This window comes from Symphalangus syndactylus, chromosome 6 (genome assembly GCF_028878055.3).
Source record: "Symphalangus syndactylus isolate Jambi chromosome 6, NHGRI_mSymSyn1-v2.1_pri, whole genome shotgun sequence".
NCBI classification, from domain to species: domain Eukaryota; kingdom Metazoa; phylum Chordata; class Mammalia; order Primates; family Hylobatidae; genus Symphalangus; species Symphalangus syndactylus.
The window spans coordinates 41435234-41450633 of NC_072428.2; the positions used below are offsets into that span (position 1 = coordinate 41435234).

The following is a 15400-nucleotide window of genomic DNA, read 5'->3' on the forward strand; positions in this document are numbered from 1 at the left end:
AGTTGAACTTAAATTCTTATTTTCCATTCACTTATATTTGGCAAAATCTTGATTGTTGAACAGAAAGTTAAGAATAGTTTTAATGTTTTAAATGGTTATTGAAAAAGAAGAGGAGTGGGAGGGAGAAGAGGAAAAAGGCGGGAAGGAGGAGAAGCATTGGGGGCGGCAAAAGGTAGCAATGGTCATATGTTTCCTGCAAATGCTAAAACATTTACTCTCTGGCCTTTTAAAGAAAAAAATGCTCATTCCTGTCTTATACTTCAAGTTCAGGTTAGTATTATTATTGAAATTTATATAATATTGGCTCACATTTGTATTAAGTACCAGGCACATATTAATTAGCCCTTTGAGGGAACTGGTATTATTCTCAATTTGCAGGTGAGGAAATAGGTTCAGAGTGTCTTAAGAGGCTTGTCTAATTTTCCAGCTAAGAGGGACTGGTTTGTATCAGACCAACTCTTCTGTCTAGAACAACTAGAAAAGCTGAAATAAAATATAAATAGCATACATTTCAAGGCATCAAAACATAACCAAACAGCCAGGGCATAAAAGGCCAAGAACCCAGAATTAAGAGAAAAGATTAAAAGAAACCCAACATTCTGTGCTACTCCTTTCCCTCTAGGAATTTTCTGCTGATTCATAACTGGCACAGAGCAGAGAGGATGAGAAGCCCAAAAGAGGCCAGAAAACAGCGTAGAGATCTATAGTCCCAAGGGGCTGGGAAACCGAAATTGGAGTTCAGAGCTATAAAGATGGAGGGGGCCAAACAAGATCCCAAAGTGATGAGAAAAACAAAGTAGTGAGCTTAAATTCAGACCTGCTTTTCCTCTAAAGGCATTTGCCAATTTATAAACAGTGGCAAAGAGAGAGATAAACCAAGCAGAAATCCTCAAAAATATTTCTATTTTGAAATTAAAATAGGGCTTTCAGCAGTCTCACAAATGCTGGAACGAACAACAATAAAAAAAGGAATTCCTAGAAAAACACAAGTAACTCAATTGTTAGAAGAAAAGATGGAAAATCTAAATGATACTAAAACTATTAAAGAAATTGAATCTATAACTTAAAATTTGTCCACAAAATAATTCTTCAAGGTGAGATAGCTTCACCAGAGCATTCTTCCGAACATTAAAGGAGGAAATAATACCAATTTTTAATCTTACCCAAACTTTTCGAGATAATAGAAAGGGTAAATATCTCACCTTATTTTATCTTGATATCAAGGTTCTTGGTAACCGTGATACCAATATAATGCCAAGAACATTATGAAAAGTAAGAATTTATAGGCCAACACTCTCTCATAAATACAAATTCAAAATTTCTAAACAAAACATTAACAAACAATCTAGTGATAAAGATTTAAACAAAATATATCTTGATCAAATTTACTTTATTCTGGGAATACAGGGATGGTTTAACAAACATACCAATTAAACAATGTAATTCACCACATTAATAGAATAATTAGAAAAAAAAATCTCGAATCATTTGAATAGATGCAGAAAATTCATTTGATAAAATTCTATACCCACTCATGACTTAAAAAGAGAAAAAAAGTCCTTAGTAAACTAGAATTAGAATAAAACTTCCTTAATCTGCTAAAGGGTATCTACAAAAAACATTAGTGGTGATATGCTGAACATTTTCTCCCTGAGTTCATGAAGAAAAACAAGGCTGCCTACTCATACCACTTCCATTCAACATTGCATTGAAGGTCCTAGAAAGTACAATAACATGAGAAAAAGAAATAAAAGGCATAGGTTTGGAAATAAATAAATAAATCTGTCTTTATTCATAGATAACATTATTGTGTACTTCAAGACTCAAAGAATCTTCAAATAAGCTATTAGAATTATTAAGTAAATTTAGCATAATGGGAAAGACCAATAAAGATAGACATCAAAAGTTAACATAGTTAACACAGTTATTGCTTGATGTTTTATGAGTGATTTTCCTTTTTTCTCCTTATATTAAATACTTCTATTTTCATTTTATCTGATATAAACATATATTACTCAGGTGTTCAAAAAATTAATCCTAAAAAAGTACACATATTATTCCATTTGTGTATATATAAAGTTCAAAAATTAGCAAAACTAGTTACTAGAAGTTAGATAGGATTTATCTTTGGGGATATAGGTAATGACTGGAATTGGCATAAGTGAGGCTTCTGAGATACTGGAAATATTCTATTTCTTCATATCGGTACCAGTTACATGGGATGTTTAACTTCTGAAAATTGAGCTGTACACTTCTCTGCATGTATAATTCAATAAAAAGTTTACCAAAAAATGAAAGTTGGATATCTTTACTTCCCTAATAAAATATGTTGCCAGTTGCTTTGCTTTGTCTCAGATATGGCCTTCAATCTATTTTTTCCCCTTTACAGAACAGTGGTCCACATCAGAAAAGAAAAAAATCTTATCCTTAATATAGAAATATTAGTTGATTCTGAGCCCAGATTATATTAGCAATATTTTTCATAACAACTTATATAAATTTGGTTTTTTATCATTTTCTTTTTCCCTTATAATTAAAATGTATTTTTAAAAAATCTACCTAATGAAGGTTCTAGTTAACTTATTAGTTTAGTTAAAGAAAATCTTATGGCACAGAAATATTGTGAATGTAACTTTAAGTGTCAAAAGTTTCATCACAGATATCATTTAGTGATATTAAGTATACTTACTTGATAATGAGGCTTATACCATTGCTTTAAGTCCCAATCCCAAAGAATCATCTAGAAAAAAAAATTCACTTGGTTACAAACCAGAAATAAACAAGTATATGTAAAGACAAAATTCAGCGTTTTCAATTATAATTATCTAATACAGCTCAAAATCTAGAAGAGATGTTGGAATGGTGAGAATAAAAATTATCTCCAGACAGAATATTTCATTAATATAATCTATAATTGAGAAATCAAAAGAATAAAGAATTAATCACAATAAAGTAACTAAAACAAGCCATATTAACCTTCAAATATCACCACAAAAAGGAAAATATAAATCCATAATCACATTAAGTCACAAAAAACAAAAGAAAAATTACGTATCATCAGATATTCTCTGACTACCCACCATCTCCAAAGGCTCATCATGGGTGATGGGTGATGCTATTTTCTTACCAATAAGGTACTTCTGTCAAAAACATTTTGAAAAGCTTGTTGTTCTTGGGGTCAGATTAAGTATAAAGGAATAGATTTATCAAAAGCAGCACATACCCCTTTTGATATGCAGATAATTAGTGATTGTTTTCCTGTCCGTCTCCTTGACAGCCTAGCTTACCAATGGTAACTTTATTCCCAGACTAGTTTTTTTCCTGCCCTTCTTCCTAACAAGCTTTTTGGCTGCTTCCCAACCCAATATAGTAGTCACTACGCCCAAGGAGATAAAATTAACTTTAATTTAGGAAGCTATAACTGCTACCTATCATCAATCCCAAATTTCTTTGACATTTACTGAGTTAAATAGGTCTTCTTTTGCTTAAATAATTCATTGTAATAGCCATTTTGTACATAGTTTTGAACCTGTATTGAATATGAGCCTAGTTAATCTGTAATATAATCTCATAATTTCTATATATTGAACTTTTTGTGTTGTTTCTTGTCCTTCAGGCTTAAGTTTTCTGGTTGCAAAAGATCTTATTTGGGGCTTTGCTGGCTACATAAGGTCTCTATGGCATATTCTTTGCTTTTTGTTTTTGTTTTATAACCCTTTAAAATGCAAAAAAAAATTATTAGCTCAAAGGTGATACAAAAACAGGCTGCTGGCAGGATTTGGTCAGTGGACTACAGTTTGCTGACTCATATTTTACATAACACATCCATGCTTAATCACTCAAAAAACTGTCAATTATCATTATCACCATCATCTCATCAATATCCTTGCAGAACATAATTTTCTTACCACTGAAGAAAAATCTATTTCTTCCCAAAGAAAATTCAGATACAGTACAATCACTTAGAAGACTCATGAACCAGTGCCCACAAAATGGCTCTGATATAACTACATGCAAAGTATACCATATATATAACAGACTCATTAAATTTAAGCAGTATTTTATATGGTCCTAAATGTGGTCCTGATATAATTATTTCAGGTTGTGATTTAATCAGCATATAATCTAGATTCAAGAGACACTAATTACTGCAAATTAAGATGTTAATAGCTTCCTAAAATGCTCCTTAAGATTAACATAACCTAAAATCCCTAAGTTTCTTTTATACATGATATTGTTATGATCCATTTTCCTCCATGCTATTCTTTTTTTTTTTTAATTTTATTATTATACTTTACGTTTTAGGGTACATGTGCAAAACGTGCAGGTTTGTTACATATGTATCCATGTGCCATGTTGGTTTGCTGCACCCATTAACTCGTCATTTAGCATTAGGTATAACTCCTAATGCTATCCCTCCCCCCTCCCCCCACCCCACAACAGTCCCCGGAGCGTGATGTTCCCCTTCCTGTGTCCATGAGTTCTCATTGTTCAATTCCCACCTATGAGTGAGAACGTGCGGTGTTTGGTTTTTTGTCCTTGCGATAGTTTACTGAGAATGATGTTTTCCAGTTTCATCCATGTCCCTACAAAGGACATGAACTCATCATTTTTTGTGGCTGCAGAGTATTCCATTGTGTATATGTGCCACATTTTCTTAATCCAGTCTATCGTTCTTGGACATCTGGGTTGGTTCCAAGTCTTTGCTATTGTGAATAGTGCCTCAATAAACATACGTGTGCATGTGTCTTTATAGCAGCATGCTCTATAGTCCTTTGGGTATATACCCAGTAATGGGATGGCTGGGTCAAATGGTATTTCTAGTTCTAGATCCCTGAGGAATCGCCACACTGACTTCTACAATGGTTGAACTAGTTTAGAGTCCCACCAACAGTGTAAAAATGTTCCTATTTCTCCACATCCTCTCCAGCACCTGTTGTTTCCTGACTTTTTAATGATGGCCATTCTAACTGGTGTGAGATGGTATCTCACTGTGGTTTTGATTTGCATTTCTCTGATGGCCAGTGATGAGGAGCATTTTTTCATGTGTTTTTTGGCTGCATAAATGTCTTCCTTTGAGAAGTGTCTGTTCATGTCCTTCGCCCACTTTTTAATGGGGTTGTTTGTTTTTTTCTTGTAAATTTGTTTGAGTTCATTGTAGATTCTGGATATTAGCCCTTTGTCAGATGAGTAGGTTGCAAAAATTTTCTCCCATTCTGTAGGTTGCCTGTTCACTCTGATGGCAGTTTCTTTTGCTGTGCAGAAGCTCTTTAGTTTAATTATATCTCATTTGTCAATGTTGGCTTTTGTTGCCATTGCTTTTGGTGTTTTAGACATGAAGTCCTTGCCCACGCCTATGTCCTGAATGGTATTGCCTAGGTTAAAATTGACACCCTAACATCACAATTAAAAGAACTAGAAAAGCAAGAGCAAACACATTCAACAGCTAGCAGAAGGCTAGAAATAACTAGAATCAGAGCAGAACTGAAGGAAATAGGGACACAAAAAACCCTTCAAAAAATTAATGAATCCAGGAGCTGGTTTTTTGAAAAGATTAACAAAATTGATAGACCGCTAGCAAGACGAATAAAGAAGAAAAGAGAGAAGAATCAAATAGATGCAATAAAAAATGATAAAGGGGATATCACCACTGATCCCACAGAAATACAATCTACCATCAGAGAATACTACAAACACCTCTACTCAAATAAACTAGAAAATCCAGAAGAAATGGATAAATTCCTCGACAAATACACCCTCCCAAGACTAAACCAGGAAGAACTTGAATCTCTGAATAGACCAATAACAGGCTCTGAAATTGTGGCAGTAATCAATAGCTTACCAACCAAAAAGAGTCCAGGACCTGATGGATTCACAGCTGAATTCTACCAGAGGTACAAGGAGGAACTGGTACCATTCCTTCTGAAACTATTCCAATCGATAGAAAAAGAGGGAATCCTCCCTAACACATTTTATGAGGCCAGCATCATCCTGATACCAAAGCCTGGCAGAGACATAACCAAAAAAGAGAATTTCAGACCAATATCCTTGATGAACATTGATGCAAAAATCCTCAATAAAATACTGGCAAACCGAATCCAGCAGCACATCAAAAAGCTTATCCACCATGATCAAGTGGGCTTCATCCCTGGGATGCAAGGCTGGTTCAACATACGCAAATCAATAAATGTAATCCAGCATATAAACAGAACCAAAGACAAAAACCACATGATTATCTCAATAGATGCAGAAAAGGCCTTTGACAAAATTCAACAACCTTCATGCTAAAAACTCTCAATAAATTAGGTATTGATGGGACGTATCTCAAAATAATAAGAGCTATCTATGACAAACCCACAGCCAATATCATACTGAATGAGCAAAAACTGGAAGCATTCCCTTTGAAAACTGGCACAAGACAGGGATGCCCTCTCTCACCACTCCTATTCAACATAGTGTTGGAAGTTCTGGCCAGGGCAATCAGGCAGGAGAAGGAAACAAAGGGTATTCAATGAGGAAAAGAGGAAGTCAAATTGTCCCTGTTTGCAGATGACATGATTGTGTATCTAGAAAACCCCATTGTCTCAGCCCAAAATCTCCTTAAGCTGATTAGCAACTTCAGCAAAGTCTCAGGATACAAAATCAATGTACAAAAGTCAGAAGCATTCTTGTACACCAATAACAGACAGAGAGCCAAATCATGAGTGAACTCCCATTCACAATTGCTTCAAAGAGAATAAAATACCTAGGAATCCAACTTACAAGGGATGTGAAGGACCTCTTCAAGGAGAACTACAAACCACTGCTCAATAAAATAAAAGAGGATACAAACAAATGGAAGAACATTCCATGCTCATGGGTTGGAAGAATCAGTATCGTGAAAATGGCCATACTGCCCAAGGTAATTTATAAATTCAATGCCATCCCCATCAAGCTACCAATGACTTTCTTCACAGAATTGGAAAAAACTACTTTCAAGTTCATATGGAACCAAAAAGGAGCCCGCATCACCAAGTCAATCCTAAGGCAAAAGAACAAAGCCAGAGGCATCACGCTACCTGACTTCCAACTATACTACAAGGCTACAGTAACCAAAACAGCATGGTACTGGTACCACAACAGAGACATAGATCAGTAGAACAGAACAGAGCCCTCAGAAATAATGCCGCATATCTACAACTATCTGATCTTTGACAAACCTGACAAAAACAAGCAATGGGGAAAGGATTCCCTATTTAATAAATGGTGCTGGGAAAACTGGCTAGCCATATGTAGAAAGCTGAAACTGGATCCCTTCCTTACACCTTATACAAAAATTCATTCAAGATGGATCAAAGACTTATATGTTAGACCTAAAACCATAAAAACCGTAGAAGAAAACTTCCATGCTATTCTTATAAATATGGTTTTTTAGACCCAACTGCAATACTTTACTTCTGCCCTTATTTTAGCCTGTCAGCTTCTTTGGAGATCGAGAATGTCAACTACGCTATTCTCCATTCCTCCCATTATCATAACATCTATAAATCTGATGTTTTCTTAAATTCACGAATAGATGTCTAGAATAGACAGGAGTGAAAACAGAGCCATACAATGTATCACTAAAAATCACCTATGAGATAGGCATCAATGAACTAATTTGCATTCTTGGTCTACAAACTTGTCTAACTGTACTATCATCTGATCCATATTTCTATACTTCTCCCACAATAATACCATCAAACAGAGACAAATACTTGTATACCTTATTTCCCTGACTCATAACTCTAAGTAGAAGTTGATTTTTGGCTGACTCAAGTATACTTTTCATTAGGATGGTTTCTTAACATTGAGTAGTCTGCCTCCCCCACTTCATTGACCTACATGATTAAATAAACATTACCTTTTTAAATATTTGTACTCTAATGCCAAGAGCCATGTTTGTATTCATGTGATATACTCTCAACAGGGGTGCTATCACTTCCAAGCTGGTGGCAACTGGTTCTTGGGGCAAAAAAAAAAAAAAAAAAATTCTTGAAAATTAAAATTGTTCGTAGCCCTCCAAAGGCTACAGTATACAAAACAGATGTACTGTACATCTTTGGTATGAGAATTACATGAAGGGGGAGATGATTATGGAAACATATATATAATATATGTATATATAATATTTTATATATGTGCATATATTTTACATATGTATATACAATATATATACATATATATACAATATAAATATATACACATATATATACAATATAAATATATATACATACATATATATCCCTGGATTCAGAGTTGTAATGAAAATACGGTGGAGAAACACTGATATAAAGTAGTCCTGCTGCTTGCGTATAAGAGCAATCTCATCTTAGCTTATATTTTGTGAAAGTTCTCTAATGCATTTAGACAATTAAAGGCTGCCTATGCAGAAGGAAGGCTGCTAACATGAGAAGGAATGTATGCCCTATTTTAACTGCACTCTTAGAGGTCTCTAAAAATCTTACTATTTACAATGCTTCTCTTTTCTCTGCTTCCTCTCTTTAGATCTCTCTACTGTAGCATTCTGTATTACAATATTTCAATATTACAGTATTACGATATTGCAGACCACCCCCCTCAATATTGTATATTACAATATTGTAGTATTACAATATTACAGACCATCTCCCTCAATAAATTCACTCTTTCTGGCCCTTTATCCCATTATCATAGTTTTCTCTCACTTGTGCTTGCTAGATTGGCTTTGAATCAATTCTTAAGCAAAGTCCAATCTTATTTGCAGTCACCTTCTCTAGGATGAAAACTATGCTACCCTAAAGCAGCAGGTCTTACTGTGAAATCCCCTTCAGATTAGGAATTGAAAGCAGATACACAGAAAGCCACAAAGAGCTAGCAGACTGCCTTCTGTGTAATTTGAGCAAGTAGAATATTAGTGATTTTGAGAAAACAATTTTCTCCATAAGTAACAGAAGATGAATGACCCAGGAATTCCACAGCTAGGTACACATCTTAGAGCAGTATTCAAAGTGTGGTCCATAATAAGATAAAAACAGAAATTCAGAGTAAAGGTTTATATATTTTTATAGCAATTTGACAATGGTGAGACATTTTTAGTGTATTTTACAAAAGCATCAATCCACAACAGCTCAGGGAAAAACCCAAAAGCTTGGTCCTTTGCTACAGTTTGACAGAAGGAGACAGGAAGAATGCACATAGCTGTGCAGCTTAGGGTAGGAAAAAACTAGTCACAACCCAAATGTTCATCAACAATAAAATAGAAAAATTTTGATATATTCATACAATGGAGTATAGGAGTGAAAATGAATGAAGTACATACAGCTACATAGTATATGGATGGATCTCAGAAACATAATGTTGAACAAGAAAAGCAAGTCACAGAGAGATACATACAGTATAACTTCACTCATTTAAAATGAAATACACATTGCGATATGCTTATTAGAAATACATATGGTAAACTGTAAAGAAATTCAGGATGGTGATTATCTCTAAAAGAAAAAGAAGTGAACCAGATCCAGGAGTGACATACAGGGAACTTCAATGTTAATGGTAATGTTCAAAAACACCAGTAATGGTGGGTCGATGGTGTCTGTTTCTTTAGTCTCTGTACTTTACGCATATTTCATAAATATTTGTTCAGCTTTAGTAAAAGTTAAGATGAATTTAGGAAGGTAAGGAAGTAGACAAAGTGACTAGAGAAAACTCTTTTGAAAAACTGTGCTGTAAAGGCAAGAATGAAATGAAGCAATCGTTAGAAAAAAATGTGGAAATAATACCTTTTTTTTTTTTTTAACATGGTAGGTTCTAAAGCATGCTTGTACTTGATAGGAATGATCCTGGACAGTGGGAGAACTAATGACAGAATAAAGTGAGAAATATGCAAACAGCAAATACTTAATGAAAATACTGCTAAGTGTCTCTGTAATATTAGATTACATATATGTATACATGAAAAAAATATATATGATATTTTTAAAAACAGGTAAAATTTTAAACTTGGAAACCATAATAGAATATTAGCCATTATTTATCAAATTATGATCTGTCAATCACTAGTTGTTCCTCATTGTCCCAGAATATTTATAGGGAAAAAGGAAACAACTTAGTTTGCATATATTTCATAATCGTGAACTATAAGGTTAATTTTGATTTCCACAGAAATCTCATTATTATCTTAAAAAATTATATTCTTAAAAGCTGAAAAGGTTCTCTAAGACCTGCATTATTCTACAAGACAACAAATCATCTTACCTAAAGTATTTTCACATCATTTGAATATTATTTATATCTTTTAAATTTGCATTATTTTCATTGTGTTGCATTATACTCCCCAATCAATAAATAAATGGCTCAAAATTGGTTTTTAAAGCCTAAGGTATTGATAAAAATAAGGTAACATAAATAGCTCAGAATAAATGTTAAGCCTAAATCAAGAATAGGACTCTAATGCAAACAATATAAATCTGTGCATGTGATAATACCACATAAAGAGATAAAAACAAAAATTTTACTAGCACATACAACAGCAGCTATCTAAAAGCTGGATTTCTTTTTGACTGGTAATTCATTTACCCTATATTCTTCTGGATGTTGTCTACTTTGAAACTTTATCAAATAATGACATGAAGCTATGGAAAGTTTTCAAACAAAACACAAAAACCACTTTGGTAAATGAACAGAATCTTTCTAGAATAAGCACAAAATGCTTTCATATATGAAACTGAAGATTTTTGTTCCTAAAAGAGACAAAAACTACACAGGCACCATTCAGATTCCGTGCTCCTCCTAGCAAAAGCATATAAAAAAGATAGACTATTGCTGAGAGATTTATAAAACTCTCAGCACACAAATGATAAATATTATGCTGAAAGAAAAACCAGATATTTTACTTTACTGCTTGATAAATGCACTGAAGTGCAAAGCCAAATCAGCTCTTGGTATATGTGTAATACACTTGAGGAAGAATAGCAGACAAGTTTTTATGTGTTTACCTCTGAAAAATCCATACTACAAAACATGATTTTTTTTCCTACTTAATATTTATTTTGTAAACTATGATATAGACTGGGAAATATGTGTTGAAATCAGTCCTGAGAGAAAAAATCAGTTGTCTGCACATCAAGAAAAAGCCTTGCTAAGCAATGAGTACTACACTAACTGCAAATCTATACACCATTTTTGTCTGTTTGTTTTTGTTTTTGTTTTTTTTCACAGAAAGGGGCTGGTGGTTAAAATACATTATGCTGAGTCCAATGTTAAAGAAACAGCATAAATGTTAATGCACTCAATTTTTGGATACAGAGTATACATCTTTTCAGTGTGCTGTGGAAAAACTGAGCAAATAAAATATTTAAAAGTAAATATAAAATATAAAGAGCAAAAAGTGCTTTTTTCAATAAAACTCAAAAGCCTCTATTTCTTAAACTTTCAAGTATGATAATGTCCATCAACTTAGCAAGTGACTCAGCCTTGAAAGAGTCTTCAGTGAGCAATCTCTTAATTCCAGAGTCCATGTTTAACATGGTCCTGAGTATTCAGAACCAACAGCCAAAAAAACCCCTGCTGACTGTACTCATAAATTATAATTTTGGTTGGATTTTTCCAATTTAAGAGAAATAGAGATGAGGAAAGAATATGACGACATACAATGAACCGACAACAAGCAGCCTATTTACTCAACATTGAGTTAAAGAGACACCTTCAATATTGCAAATATACGCTGATATAAAATATTTTAATTTTTTAGTTTTCAAAAATTGTGATTAATTCTTTTTTATACATTTACCTTAAGTTGGTGGGTAGCTACCATGCATACGGAATGCATAGTTGGCGGTACATGTATATTAAAAGTTTTAAGAAATACTGGTTCAAGCACTCATTCCTCCTATATAATAAAATGTAGCTCTTTTAAAATTTTACTTCCAAGTAGATAGTAAATGCTCTGATACACATTGTTTCCAAGTCAGCAAAGTTTTAGGCATCTAAACCCCAATACCAAAGTAGATCTTGTAAATAACTTAAAGAATTTTATAAATATATATATAAAATAAATAAAATTAAATTTTTAATCCCAGTTTAAAACAAAAAGTTATAGTGCTATGGTATGTTTTAAAAATGTAGTTCTATCAAACTATAAGACATCATTTAATGAAAGCATAAAATTTTAACTTGCTGTTTTTAGGGGCTTCCATTATTATATTTATCTCTTCTGTGCTAATATATAATACAATACCAGAAATTATTATTTCTTTTCATACTGTGGTTATTTGTTCAAAACTAATTAAGAACAGTAATTTCTATATATACTATTAAACATTTTTTAAGTTGATTTAGGTGTACCCAAGACTGAACCTTTATTTAAATTCATTTTTTCTTTATGGTTAAAAAGTTGAATCCTGATAAAAGTTTCTGTTTGAATATGTTTCTAAGTCTAACACGCTCTACGGAGCTCTACAAAACCACCAAAACCACAGTGAAACATCAGCAGTACAACCAGGAGATGTTATCAGGTTCAATTACGTCAATGAGGCTTTATTTCATTGTTCTCTATGTAGCCAAAAAGAAAAACATGTATGTGCCCTCAAATCAAGCTTACAGAACTATTATATTTATGTGAAATTTAAAAAGAATACTTATTATAGTACGGCTCTGAATTAACTGTTACAGCATCCTATATTCTCCCATTTCTTGATGACATTTTACTTGAGCTTCATATATAAATCTATGCTAATGAAACTGATTGAATTCAGTGTTTCCAACTTTTTCTATGCCTTCCAACTTAGGCCTAATAAAAAAATCCACTTAACTCTTTGTGTGTGTTTAGCGAACATAAATCAAAAACAAAATAAATGAACAGCCAAAAAGTTAAACTAACTAAAGCTATATTTCCTAATTGTTTAAAGTGCAAAGATAGTAACCTTGAACGCTATGTAACAAAGAAATAACCCTATTCAGAAAAACTGAGAAGCAGAAAAAAAGTGTGGGGGAAGGGGGAGGGGGAGGGGACTAGTATTACTTGGAAACTGATGTCATTTACTATTCTTTCTAGTCATATAATATTATGACGGTCATGGTAACTTAAACTGCATGTTGTGTACCAGCACTGTGTTAGGCACTTAATATATACTGTCCCTTTTCATCTTTACTAGAATTCTCTGTGGTAAGCTTTATTTCCCCACCACTTTACAGGTGATAAAACAAAGATTTCCCAAAGTCTCATGATTAGTAAGTGACAGGGACAGAACTTAAATCTAGATCTGCCCAATTCCAAAGCTTTAAGGACTAACCATTATGCTGTAGCATCTTATATTTGTCATTTAATAAACACTACTATATGCTAGCAATGTAGCAGGTTGCTTGGCAGTACATGTAACATCACAGCAACTTTGTGGTAGCCTCATTTTATATATGGAGAAGTTGAGGCTTAGTGATTCTACTGATTACTCAGCATTTGTCTCCCACATCCATCTTTTGCCCTTCTCTGGACCCTAGGGACAGTGAACCCTATATTCTGCAACACCTAAGAAGCCTTGCAGCTGGTTTCTGCTTACATTTAGCCAATGGAGGTCAATAGCAGAAAAACGGAGTTGAGGAGTAGAGAGAGATCAAGGTTATTTCTTCTCTGCTGCTTCCTTACCTATGTACCACTGTCTCTGGCAACAACTGTTTTCCTCCACGACTATAGCTCTTACCAGCTGGTCCTTCCTTCATACCTTCGGCAATCACTAAACTAAAAACACCATGTCCACTCTTGCCTCTTCAGCCCCAGGTGAGGTAACAGCTTTCCATAATTGCTAGTTTCTAGTTGTCTTACCATATCTTGCCCATTCCTTAACTCTGTTCATTCTCTCAAAGTAGACTCTTCATTAAAGTGTTTTTATTTGAACCACTTTTTAGTGAATTTTATTTCTTGCTGGGTCCCTAAATAATACAGGGGCATTGTAACTAAGTTCTGCCACATGTCAGCTAGTAATTGGCAGAGCTAAAATCTAAACCCAGGTTTATCTCCCTCCAATTCCATTCCTTTCCATTATGCTAAAATGGTAATAATTTTTATAACACATTTCTTTCAAAAAATGGAAAGTATCTACCTAGACCTTGGTTTTATTTATCAAATCATCATATTACCTTCTAATATCTGTATCCATATACCTGGCATTTCATTCTGTCACAACAGATGAACTGTCTGTGTTCCAGCCTACAAGTAGATTCGATTCCCTCTTCTGTACCTGAAGATATTTCAGCAGCAATTCTCTCTCTCATCATCATTTTTTCTCTACTAAATCATTCCAATTAGATTATAAACATGCTGCAGTTTCTCACATCTCACATTCATTAAACACACATACACCTTTATCATGATTATACTTTCACCCAGCCACTATCTCATTTCTCTGTAAAATTCTTCAAAAGAGTTGTCTTTATTGGTTGTTTCTAGTTCTTCTCCTTTCATTCTCTGGTAAGTTGACTCTAATCAGGTTTTGGCACTTTTTCATTAAATCTGTTCTTGAGGTCTCTAATGTTGTTAAAACCAATGGTCAAGTCTCACTCTTCATACTTCTGATCCATCACCATTTGACACAATCTAACACTCTTTCCTCCCTAAAATTATTTTTCTCACTTGGCTTCTGGAGTATTACATTCTCCAGATTTCTTTCTAATTCATTGAACACTATTTCTCAGCCTCCTCTCTGAGTCTTACTCACCATTTTGATGTTTTAACACTGCTGTGACCCCCACTGCCCTTGGACCTCTTTTCTATTTCACTTAGCTTTGTGGGTGTAAATACCTTCAATAAGCTGATGACTCACAAATGTATATGTATCTTCTTCTCTGAACTGAAGAATTATATATCCAATAGCCTACTCAACATCTCCAGTTAGCTGTCTAATAGATATCTTGAACTTAACATGTCCAAAACTGAACTGACCTTCCTCCCCATAGTCTTCCCTCATCTCAGTTAGTGTCAGTCCCATCATTACCTTGGCTTAGGCCAAAAATATAACTCCCCTCTTTCTCACACATCACACTGGAAAATCCTGTTATCTCTACTTTCATAATATGTACAGAATATAAACACTTATCATATCTTCATTGCTCCCACTCTAGCCTAAGCCATCATGCTCTCTTGCCCAAATCATTACCAAAGCCTCCTAAATATTCTTTGCTTCCTTTCTTGCCCAGGTAGAATCTATTCTCAACAGAGCAAAGCAACCCTCTTAAAGCTTAAGTCACATAATGTCACTTCTTTGTTCAACACTCTCCAGTGACTTCTCATCTCAACCTGAGTAAAAGCCTAAGGTTTTAACAATAGCCTACAAGGCCCTCTCCACTCCCCTCCAGCTAAGTCAGTTTATCTACTATTCCTTGAACAGGCCAGGAAAGTTCAATAAAGATT

The 15400-nt window shown here is 34.0% G+C and overlaps 1 protein-coding gene across 6 annotated transcripts in view; it reads right to left on the reverse strand.

Annotated features, from left to right (window-relative positions):
- Positions 1 to 15400, reverse strand: part of PDE3B (phosphodiesterase 3B) — a 231252-nt gene that overhangs the window by 91595 nt on the left and 124257 nt on the right. For all 6 annotated transcript variants that reach the window (XM_055282322.2, XM_055282324.2, XM_063641062.1 and 3 more), the window contains exon 2: positions 2690 to 2740. In XM_055282322.2, the coding sequence (XP_055138297.1) occupies positions 2690 to 2740 (51 nt within the window). The remainder of the gene's footprint in view (positions 1 to 2689; positions 2741 to 15400) is intronic.